At 35.8% G+C, this 12,587-nt stretch overlaps 1 protein-coding gene across 4 annotated transcripts in view; it reads right to left on the reverse strand.

Annotated features, from left to right (window-relative positions):
* Positions 1-2,052: 2,052 nt before the first annotated feature.
* The window catches only part of LOC149068456 (axin-1-like), a 60,702-nt gene continuing 50,167 nt past the window's right edge, over positions 2,053-12,587 (reverse strand). For all 4 annotated transcript variants that reach the window (XM_089251938.1, XM_089251941.1, XM_089251940.1 and 1 more), the window contains exons 7-11: positions 12,377-12,582; positions 10,563-10,829; positions 10,330-10,413; positions 5,818-6,003; positions 2,053-3,146 (exon numbers count right to left, since the gene is read on the reverse strand). In XM_089251938.1, coding sequence (XP_089108064.1) covers positions 3,026-3,146; positions 5,818-6,003; positions 10,330-10,413; positions 10,563-10,829; positions 12,377-12,582 — 864 coding nt within the window. In that variant the 3' untranslated portion in view covers positions 2,053-3,025. The remainder of the gene's footprint in view (positions 3,147-5,817; positions 6,004-10,329; positions 10,414-10,562; positions 10,830-12,376; positions 12,583-12,587) is intronic.

A 12,587-nucleotide genomic window follows, 5' to 3' on the forward strand; every position in this document is an offset into this window, starting at 1 on the left:
TTCTGCGTTTTCCCATCTTCAAATAGTCTTCAGCTGCTGGAACCAAAACTAGGAAACCAATGAATCAAAAGACATCTCCAGATGGAGGTGAACATTAGGTTCTGTAGGTTTTTAATTCCAGAAGTTGAAAACTATGTTGATGGAAATTTCATCTTTCGTCAAGATTTTGCCAATATGAATTGCTGCTGCATTGATAGAGCTCCTTGGACACTGAAATTTCATTTGCCATCAAGATTTTGACAATCTTCATACAAGTCCAACGTCTGGAATCAAAAAGGTAGAGAGCTTTGCGTGAACTGGCATCCAGAGATGCCTTCTGATTCATTGGTCTACAATTTGTGGTTCCAGCAGCTGAAGACTATTTGGAGATGAAAAGTGCAGATTGGGTCACGAATGCTACAATGTTTATTAAACATGATTGTTATTTCGATGGTTTCGTACCTGATCATTAAAATAATATGGTAACCTGCTAAAAAAATAAATTGCAAACCAGCTGCTATCCACTCTACGATAGCAATGATGGGTCTCATGATTGAGGTCCAATAGATCTGAGTTGGAGACATAAATTCAATGTCTTTATGCATAAAATCCATGGTTAACGTCAAAGATGGCTGCAATACAATGTATTTGTATGAGATATATATCAGTGCATGTTTTCCCACACTGTCCAAGCAAATCCATGTGTAATCTTGCATTTGCAGAAAACAATTAAAGTAACAAAGACTGTTCTCTAGTACCTGTGGTTACAGCAGTCTTAACTATAGCAGGGCATGGCGCAGGACTCAAGAGGATCCAGGTTCAAACCGTGTCCAAAAAATTCACCAACAACAGTTCGATGCGAGTCAGTGAGAGAGGAGTATGTGAGTGATCAAGTGACCTAGTGCATGAGGGAGTGAGTGATTAAGCGAGTGACCTAGTAGTGTCACAAATGATTAAAAAAATCAGATTGTTCCATGTTATACTGTATATATTACAATATCAACCTAATGGCATATTTATAGCTTCAGCTCGGCGTGATTCCAACATATGATCCCCTCCATTATTGAACCCCCCACGAGTCAAATATCAAAAAACCTTTCTTAGTTCACGTCGTGAAACAAAACTATTCACAAAATTTGATATCAGCAGTTTTGGCTCGGCGATGATGAATCAGTCAGGATATGTTATTTTATATACAGTAGATGTAGACATGCACTAAAACGGGATTTCTGAAATTTCATCACCCATGGGGATCATGAGGTGTTAAGTGGTTCAAGAGGAATCATTGCTGAGTAAATCTGAGATTGTAGAATCCACACCAATGAAATCGCTGGTAACAGCTAGTTCATGAAAAAATAATCCATTGCTTACTGATGATCAACAATGTTTTTTATAATATTAAAGTGATAACAGGAGATGATTTTAAGCATTTTAGGAAGGTTATTTATTGCGTATCCACTTACTTTATGATCTTTTAATTCTCTGTTATCATTCCTTTTCTTGTTTCGTTAGAAGATTCCGAGTAAAATATAGAGTTAATGGAATTATTGAATATACTCTCTTGGGCAACAGCAATTTTTAATTTCTTCCCTTATCATCTCAATTTCTTCTAATAAAGTCATTATTAAAACTTTTCGCCATATCTTTAGGATCACCGACTAGGTCACTCACTCAATCGCTGAATCCCTCGCTAACTGACTCAGTAACTCAATCGCTCACTCCCTTGCTTTCTGACTCTCATCGAACTGTTGTCGGTGAATTGCATGGCAATGAATTGTTCGGTAAATTTCCGTAAACTGGTTCAAACCCCATTAGTGGCACAGTGGGTGCATGGCTGAATTCAGGTTTCTGCTGTAACCATGAAATTATAGATCCAAATCTTCTGTAGTTTTGCTTAAAAGCCAATCAACACAATGGACCCAAATCGACAACCCCATTTTATTCAATATTCCCACTATCAAACATTATATAACTGTGATAGAAAAGACCCTAAACATTTCAATTAGACTGTGCTACGCTGACTGAAATCATGGAAGAAAGAGGACTCAAGTAAAGACAAGAATGCAAGAAAAATTAACAAGACGACGATTTTTGTTTTATTTACAATTTCACAACAAATATTAAAAATAGCTTTTTTTCTGAACTTGTTTCCTTTACATGCATGGTTGTATAACCTCCAAATCTCGTGTAAATGATCAACACATATAAGCTTCTATTTGAACCTCACGCCATTTAAAAAGAAAAAACATTTCATTCATAAAAAAGGGGGTGATACAAAGCGTGGGATGAAAAATTTTAGTGGTTTTGTATTTAAGCTTTAATACAGACTTTTGGCAGGATTCGACATTGTTTGACGTAACGTAACAACACTCAATGACAACACTCATTGGCTGAATTCAACACAGAGCAATAACCTCCCTGTGCTGCCTCTGCAATAATCGAATAAAATTGACAAGCACACCATTTTGAACAATAAATATTCATATATATCTTATAACATGCCCTCGAAATCTGTTTTGTAAAATGTTCGAATTTGAAACTTGCCACAAAAATATAGAGAGCATCTTCCATATATTCTACATTTTTTAGATTACATTTTTTTAATATATGTAACATGATGGTTTCGATCCTTGATCACTAAGATTTTGATTTGTTCTTGTAAGATAATCACAAATACAAGTTCTAATCAGGATTTAGAATAGAATCTCAGGTGACAGAAAAACAGCGAACATGTAAGTGTATAATCCCAAACCCCTCCAATCATACTTGACACCCCCCCCCCCCAAAAAAAAATGATTTCACACAGATTGAAAACAAATGCATAACTATCACCCTTGAACATGTTCGTGAACAAATCTTTCTCGATTTTTTGTTTTTTACGGCACGCAACACAATAAATGCTTCTTTTCCCACCAACGACAATTAGCACCAAAACATCGTGAAGGAAAACAGCAACAGTCATTTGGACATTCCGAGACAGTCACAATAAATTAAAAATTACAAAACAAAGTTCATAATTGCAAATAAACTGGTAATAACTATTCATTCATTCGACGGGCTCCATGAGCGATTGGATCTTGTTATCGAAGAGCGGCAGCACCTCCATGTCATTGTTGATTTCTTCGTAAACAACACCGAAGTCTTCCTTCTGCGTTTTGAAGAAATACCTGTGAATTGAAAAAGAATTTTTTTTTTTTTTTAAAAAGCGTAATGGCGAAAGATAAATTACAGCATCATTTAAATATTTGCTGATTACAAATAATTGACTTGAATTATACACTATGTAACACAATTTTTGTCCTTGGTTAGCAGACCATATTCCAAACCCCACCGTTACCACAGTGGCGGTCAGCTGTGGTTCCCAACTTTGAGGCATCAATGCAGGCCGATCTAGCCATTAAAAAACTCTTGCAGCAGAGAGCAACAGGCTTACAACGGTACAATTATTCAATCATTATGCTTCACTCGAAATTAGAAAAACTGATGGCAGCACTGTACATGACAAGCATTACATAGAAACAAACCTCACATTAGGTTCACAACAGGTACACCACCATTCCAACATGTATCAATTCGTTAGAAGTTTCGCAGAGGAATATGGACGAGGTGCATGTATGGTTTAGTAATAGAAGACTATATTTCCCAAGCACTTATGACTAAAAAGACTGAATACAGCCATTTCATATGCTTCAACCTCTGGTTTTGTTTGGGGGGGGGGGGGCGGTAGGATCGATATCTGTGAATTCAGGGGTCTGTCCAGACTTAGGGTCCTGTCTTTATGTAAATTTTCCTTATTGTGAAAAATAAGTAATTTTGTGGTAAGCGAAATAATCCAGTCACTTTATCACAAAAGAAATTAAATGAAAAATTTATAGTTTCATTAATATGTATTTTGTGAAGGGTCTGGAAAACACCCAAATTTTGACTGGACAGACCCCTGTAGTTGGTCGTTTACATTGGTTTATTGGAATATTGAAAATACCAAAGAACAGCTTTCAACACTGAATAATAACTTTGAAAACTGTAAATAACGTTTAGAATATAAATCACATATCTGGACGTTTGGCCTAAAATAAAATTTTAAATTAAAAAAAAAAGAGACTTTCCCCACCTTTATATTCCCACATACACTTCATCTTCCCGTTTTAGCTCCCAAAAGTATAATTGTCATGATACATTTGATGTGTTATCCCTTGTATAGATACGCCAAGTAGAGAATTCCTTGGCGAACGTGCTCTTTTGGGTAAGCAGCTGTCTTTGAATTTTTCAAGATGACCATAGAGAATGACATTTGGAGAAACATTGGAAATTCCATTTTTGTATAACATAGCTACCAACTTTGGAGAATGGTAATTCGGGAGGTTTTTGCTCAGATCCGAATTCCGTACAAAAATAAATGTAAAAAAGATTAAAACATTTTAGGGATTTTTCATAAGTAAAAGGGAAATTTTAGGGATATTTTCCAGTTGCAAAAACAGTGACACCTTGCAAGCCATTACCACAAAATCATGGCCAAAAAAAGTCCTTGGTTTAAATTAACCTCTCAAAAATCTCAAATCTTGCAAACCAAAAAACCTCAGTTGTTCAGAGTCTGAAACGGGACACATGGATAAAGCAGATACATGCGATAATGCCTATTTTGGATTTTGAAAGACTGGATCGATGACCGATGATCGTGGAATTTTGTGTTTTCCCCACAAAAATTTTTTTTGTGATCTGATGAAATGGCGACAATTTACATAATGCTTATGAAGCAGCAGTTTTTTTTTAGAGAAAAACACAGCTCCATTATTTGTGGATGAAAGCAAGCTGATCACAATGGCAGCATTATGGTCTGGGGGACTGTTCCATGGCATTCACTGCTAGGTTCACTCATCAAAGCAAATGACAAGTATGTATCAATCCTTGAATATCCTATATATTCAGATTCTGTTTCCCGGGAATGACGGCATCATTAGGATAACAATACGATATGCTATACAGCTAAAATGTTTCACAGTGGTTGGAAGAGCATGAGTAACAATTTACTGTACTTCACTGGCCTCTGAATTATCCACACTTAAACCCAATTGAGAATCTTTGGCAGTGGTCCTAAACATTTGGAAGCCTGCAGCCTAAATTGAATTTATTTGTTTGTGAGTGGAAGGTCTGCTTAATAAACACGACTAATGCGAAATAAATGGGAAAAAAATGAAATCGCAAATCACTCATAAGCCATGTTGGTTGAGAAACACTGATCTATGGGACCACCTCGATCTGGTTACACTCTATAAACCCTCCACCAGGCTTTCTCAGCATCTGTCAACTTCCCTGCCAGTCAGCATGGCTCCATATCCACATGTGAACACTTTCCAGCACCTCACGGAGTCCCTCTCAGCTCGTTGAGCAGCTGTGCAGGCTTCACATGGCAGTTATTCCAGATATTAATAGACGTTTACATTAATGTGTGTTCACTGTGAAAAAATGTCTGACTTACTTTTATAAAAATGCCTTTGCATCTGTATACACAAACTGGTTACGACCACATATTCATATAGAGTATATTTTACAATGTATTTTACAAGGATTTGGAGATGAAGTGCTAATGAAAAACTGATCCACTTAAATAGTTGTTTTGTCGCCTGTCTCTTAAATCACAATAACCCATTATTTCATCCACACTCACAGGAACGCAGAAAATCAAAGACACGCACATTGTGGACCCACCTTAAAAAAGTAAGATCCTACAGGATCAATTTTAAAGCTCGCTTAATACGATTGGGGGTAAGTATATATAAATTATGCATGATCAAGTATATCACAGCAAATTTGAGTTCAGTAAGTTCAAGCAAAGCTGACCTGAAATTGCCCCTCTTCGACACCAATGACTTGAACTGCCTCAGAGTTATGTTCCTCCCTTGGATTTTGGATAAATAAGGCGTAGTGTGGCGGCCTATGCTGTATGCAACCTGTGTGAAATCACTTGTTGGGGGCTTGGTGACGACACAGTTCACTGTGTTCGGCAGAGACCGTCTATTCGATCTCCTGGGGGAGAAAAAATTATTTTAACACATAAATAACACAAACTTCATGATGAAACACAATTTTCAATTCAATAGAAACATGGATATTGGTAAACATCATTATGAAAATCTCTCATTTTATAAGCTAGGGACTGAGATCCGATTCCAAATGGCTGAACAACTACATTTTCACATTGTAACTGGCTAAGCCCATAACATGACTAAGGTCGGTGAGCTAATCAGCTACTATACAGTGCATTACAAAAGTTTAGACATTAATGAAATTCGTCCTTAAATCAAAAAGAAAAGGATATTTATTAAGCAATAAAGATTAACACTGCTCAACATTGATTTATTCTCAAAGATATTTCAGTTATTGTAGTCATTTTGGGGCACTGATTCCGAATCTGGTATTGGTTTTGTTAGATTCACGCTGGTTTTGGAGATGATGCATACTCCAAACAATGTGATTTGTATACTGCTTATGGCCTTAACATTTAGAGTTAATTTTCACTTAATCTAAAAAAGTAGAGCCAATCAAACAAAACCAATGTCAGATTCGGAATCAGCACCCCAAAATGACTGCAATATCTTTGCCAATGATTTAGTGTATTTATTTATAACGCACAGTTTCAATGTGAATTGTATGCTGCTTATGTGTTATGCCATTAAAATTCAACTCACTTCATTTCAAAAGCTAGAGCCAATATGACGAAACTATTTTTAGATTAGGAATCAGCAGCCCTAATATTCTCTAAAACCATTCATATGTCTTTAAAAACATGATTTATTTTTGAGCAGTCGATTCCTGTTTTAAGGAGAACACCATTGAAACGAAAATCTTGTTTTAATGAAAACTTTTCTAATCGCCCAGATAAGTTAACATAGAAAAAGTGTAAAATTTGGAATTCCTTTATTTCAAAATGATTTCTCTGGCCTCTTGGAGTTTGTTATAACAGGATTCAACTGAGCAAAATCAGAGTTTGCAAAAGTTTAGACACAATAAAGGGTTTTTGCCATTAATTGTCAAAATATACAAATTCGCCAAAAAAAAAAAAAGATGTCGCAGCTGTTCATAATTTATGTTCTCCACATGATATAGCATCAGTTCTTTGAGATACTGCATGCTACAGAGAAAAGTTTTGAAAAAATGATCCCAGTATGGAAGTTGAAATTGGAAAGAAAGATTGTGTCAGAAATTGCAGCTCTCACAACATTCTAAAACGTCTATCTATCGAGTATTATGTGAAAGGTGATATCTGAAATACCGATCAGGAGGGCCACATGTTTCACACAACAGATGACTGAAGAATCCAGAACATGGCATCACAAAGGATGACTATGTGAAAAATTAGGCACTTATCTGGACTTTCAGTGCCTATGGATATAGTTCATAGATGTATACACGAAACAGGTACTTTTAGAAAAAACAGTGAAAAATCAAAGGTATGTCATATGGACCCAAAAGTTTTTATTTTGAGTCCTAAGTTAGTAGTGTCGAGTGATGAGAAGTACAGGAATGTACACAATCTCGAGTGACGAGAAGAAGTGTACTCAAGACACTAGAGCAGACCCTCTTTTGACAAAAACATTTATCAGTGGCCCCTACATAGCCTGACCATATGTCCCGGTGTACATTCCGATATTTTTGCCAGTAAATGTGCTATTCCAAAAACACTTTTCAGAAAAAACCTTTTGGCACTTTTCATCCTAAAGCTTGTTTCGATTTTAATTAGGCGATAAGACTTCTGATAACATTCAATTTTTTTTATATTATATACATATTTACTGTTTTTTTTTTTTTTTTTGGTGTGCATAGTGTCCCTCATGAAAGATGAAAGTGTAGCAAGGTGTATAGTCCTCGATTTTCGTGTACAGGGTGATTAAGAATCATCCGATTTTGAAATGATTCTACACTTGAAATCGACAATTAACACATAAAACATACACACATTTCCCCTGTATATTTACATATTATTTATCATTTTATTCTGGGTTTTAGATTTTCAAGAAATAAACAATTTTGAAATCAGGTTTCCAAGTCACCCTGTAAAAGTACTAACTTCACAACGTCCGCTACATGCCAGAAGCATGGATGTACAATTTTTTTTTAATCAGTTGTTTGGACATCTTGTTTTGCTAAGTTGTGCCTGAAATGCAAATGTTTATCCCTATTGAAACACCCTCCCCCCCCCCCCCCATGTTACAAAACATTTTAGGAAAATAACTTCCAGAGTAACATGGGTAGAGTAAACATTCAAACGCCATTTCCCAAATGTAATTTTTGCAAGGACATAGAGGCATTTTGTCGAGAGTTTATAGAAATAATCCAATATTATTCATCTGTAAAAGGTCTTACAGCTTCCATTGGGAGTTATTGGTACTATTCCAAGCCGAAGATATTTCAAGACAATTTCTCCAACATAAATCTGCATACACAAATTTATTAAAGAAAAGGGACCTCCGACCAGATTTAAAATTTTTATTTTGCTGAAAATTAGACTACGAAACTTCAGTGTAGATTGTTTGTATGATTTTGTTTCATTTTGTCATTATGCTGTCCGTAAAGTGTACAGCCTAATTTTACTATTTCACAAATAAAGTGAATGTTAACCCCCAGTAAGTGGTAATTAACCCTAGATAACTAAACATAAATCAGTGTTACTCAGTAGTCTATGAAACGAATGTTCAATTATCTAGGGTCAATTTGTGATAATGCAAGTAATATTTCTCAGATACTCTGTGATCTCAACCAGTGTCTAAACTTTTGCTGTGCGTTCTACACATACTCATGAAGTGACACAAACAGAACTTTTATAAGGTATAGTAAACTTCGGATTATGACTATTACGCAAGATGAGCAGAAATTTGTAGCACATTTTGACTTGATGAACTAGCAGTATCTAACAATATACACCACCAAATCATTGTAGATGTGGAAAAGTCTTGTGAGTCAAGCATCACATGATCAAAAGGACAGGTGAAGCAGCACTGGGCCCCACATTCAAACAGGTCTCCCACTCACAGTAAGAATGTGAAAAAGTATTATTATGCAATAGCAAAACAAGATGCAGGGCTCCCACTCAAAAAATGAGAAAAAGTAAGAAAACGCAGGACTAAAAAGTAGGATGGGGGAGGGTAACCTCCTTAGACAACATAATCATAGCATAATGGAAAAAAATCCCTAAAATTTTTTTTTTTTAATTTTGAATTAACTTTTTTTCCCCCCAGCACTATTTCAGTCAAGCCAAAACAAAATGACAAATGACTTGGTTACAAAACCAATTTTTGGCCAAAACAGTGCACTAGCAACCACAGATAATTCTTTGCTGTCTCTCCTCATATATATTACATTCTTTTTTGGAGTCTTCCAAAGTGAAGAGCTTGTCAACTCTCTTCGACAAGTCACGGCAAATTTCGAAGACATACATTTTTTAAGAATGATGCACCTTCGAGATCACTTTCGAAAGCACAACACAAAAAATGTGTAAATTACAAGATCCGACGTATATAAGGCAAGGCGAACCAGATAGTTTTACTGCGTTGCTCATCATTTTTAAAATTTTTCTGTTTTGTTCACATTTTACTGTTCAATGCCAGTGTAATCATTTTTGACAAATGAAGCACTTCCATTTCTAGCTCTTTGCTGAGCATTGTAAATATTGTTTATGCCTGTTCATGCCTTAACAATACAGAAGACAACTGAATACTATTGGGTAGTATCAGAATCACCAAACCTAGAATATGCCTATGTATCCAACTGCTTTGAAATGCAAACTGTTGTTTCACCTATTTGCACCATAATTTTGAATGATGAAAACTACTGTCCAAGATCACGAAGTAATATACAAAATTATTTTTCCATCCAGACAGAAGTTTTTAATGACTACTATACTTGATGAACCCTCAAACTAAACAAATGAAAAATTAATCAATCAAATGGTCCCCATACCCCTCCCCCCTCTAAATTACCTTAAAAATGATACAATTTCTACTTTGGCAGAATCATTAATTGCATTCTCCAACATTTGTGATATTTGGCAATATATCAATAACTTCCTGCTCAATTAAAATCAATTACACAAATTTTGTCAATAGGATTTGGTAAAAAAGTAGGACAAAACCGAGAAAGTAGGGCAAAAGTAGGACATTTTACCAAAAAAGTAGGAAAAGTAAGATGAGTGGGAGCCCTGAAGATGGCTATGAATCAATTGCAAGAATGAAATTTAAAATAATAACGGAAATAGGGAAAATTATTAATCTCGCTGACAGGGCAATGAAACTCGTAAAGGCAGCCTGGGAAACAGAGAAGAAGACCACAACTAATACTGAAATACTTAATGCGTACCTGTGCATACTTAGATCTTCAGACATGTCACAAGTCCTTGACATAGTCCGATTTCGAGCACCTTCGTATGCCATCTTCAACATCCTGCAAGAAACATTTCAAAGAAAATTACACTACTTTGTAAACAGCAAGGTATAATTTAGGAAATTCACTCTTTTCTATGAACAGAGATTATATCGATATCATAACATAAGCAAAACTCTGTAAAATTGTTGCAGAGAACTCGTACAGACCTCTGTTTGTTTTCTTGGCGATAAGAGATATCATCTTCTAATTTCATCCTCCTAGAGTACTCTATCATCTGGCCATCACCGCCACATTGATGATCCGAAGAATACGAAACAGAAGAGTCTTCTTCAAATTGATGTATCTGCTGCACTCGACTGGTCGCAGGCATGTAGTATTGGCCCTTACAATAACTGCCAACATTTTCAAGAGGCCACTGTGAGCTGCTACTGGAGGCAGTGCTCGACCAGGTCTCTCCACCTCCACCCATGCGTCTGCGAAATATATAATAGTTGATATTTACAATTAGAGAAAACATTCTAATTAATGCAATACGAGATCGATAAAAATACACCTGAATAATATTAAATTGATATCAAATCACACACACACAAAAATAAGACTTATTAACTTGAAGCGGTATTTGTGAATGAATGTCGTGGAAAATGGTAAGATTCTTTAGCACAATTTCAATGTGCAAAGAATCGTTGTGGAAAAATTCTAGCAATGATATCCTCATTATTGAATGACGACATTCATTTCATTCTGTTATACTTTGAAATTTTGCACATACAGTAAAACCTGTCTTCGATGAAGCCTGTATTAAACGGAGCCTATATAACGGGGGAAATGGAAAGAAAAATCTTAACAGAACATTTCCCACAAGCACCCGAGCAAGAGATATCACAAAACGTTTAAGTGCTCTACCCAAATTTTTGATGCTATCTCTGCTTGCCAATAAGAGCTCTATGTCATCCGCTCCTGCATCGGCAAAAACTGTTTCCATACTTGATGCTGTAATTTTGATAAGCTGTATGCAGTTGAACAGTTGCTTCCTGAAACTGCAGTAAGACGTTTCAGGAAAAAACAGGCCGAAACCTGAGACATATGTTGCAGAACAATCAGTGCCACTGCAGAACAATGTGAAAGAATTTTAAAGAAAAAGTGCAAAAAAAACACTGTTACGGAGATTTTTACCACAGAACATTTCCACTCAGCCGAGGGCTCGTTGCAAGAAGTTGGTACAAAATTACATACAAGCAGTTTTATGTGATGGCACTGCTGGGTATTACATAAACAGATGACAATGTACAAACTAAACCTAAATGGTAGATATTGACACAATCATTGAAAATTTTAGAGAAGGCCGAAAAGAGGATGAAGATGATGTAAAATGTTATTTTTGGAAGAACAGTTTAATGTGAAGCCTTATGCAGATGTTAACAAAACCTTGGAAATTCTTGATTTCGAAAGCAAAACTGTTTACAGAAAATCAGGCTGTGAACTATAGTAAAAAAATAAAAATTTATACATATACACACAAAAAAAGAATTATTTAAAAAAGGAAAAAATTGAATTTTATGAGTTACTATATATATCTCACACACACACAATAATTTCAACAAAAAAGTAAAACGAAATTGAAGTTTATGAGACTGAAATAGAACCTATACAGTGGGTCGTCATCAGGGGGAACCCAGTGCATGGTTTGAAAAATGTAAGCGTTTCTGAAGAGTGGTCTACGCCTAATTGCATTAAAAATACCATTTAATAATGCCTTGTGTAATAATAATTTTAATGCAATTAGGCGTAGCCACCCTTCAGAAACGCCTGCACTTTTCTAACCATGTTCGACGAACCTATGGTGCTCAAGCTTTAAGATCTGTTATATGTCAACAGCAATTCAAGAAATAATAACACATGGGCAGTATACTTCAAATTCAAAGTTGCCGCAAGTTATTATTGCATAATTTTAAGAGTTATGTCATCACGAACAGAGATTTTCAATTTATTTATGAATGTATCAAATATGTATATTAACCTATCTCTTTGCGTTGGGCCAGAAGCAACACTGAGGCTGATTCCGCTGTCACTTCTTCCCATCATGCTCAGTTTGGCGTGACCATATGAGCCTCGCGAATGCATTGAATCTCGGTCCCGACTCCCTCTGCCTAAAGTGGACTGTAATTCAATATCAGATTGCATGTCTTCTCGTAGACCACTGTCAATAGAATATGTGTCACGGTCCTAAG

Source organism: Pholcus phalangioides, unplaced genomic scaffold, assembly GCF_987345545.1.
Source record: "Pholcus phalangioides strain wild (caught in Gottingen) unplaced genomic scaffold, Ppha-v1.0 ptg000027l_1, whole genome shotgun sequence".
Classification (NCBI taxonomy): Eukaryota; Metazoa; Arthropoda; class Arachnida; order Araneae; family Pholcidae; genus Pholcus; species Pholcus phalangioides.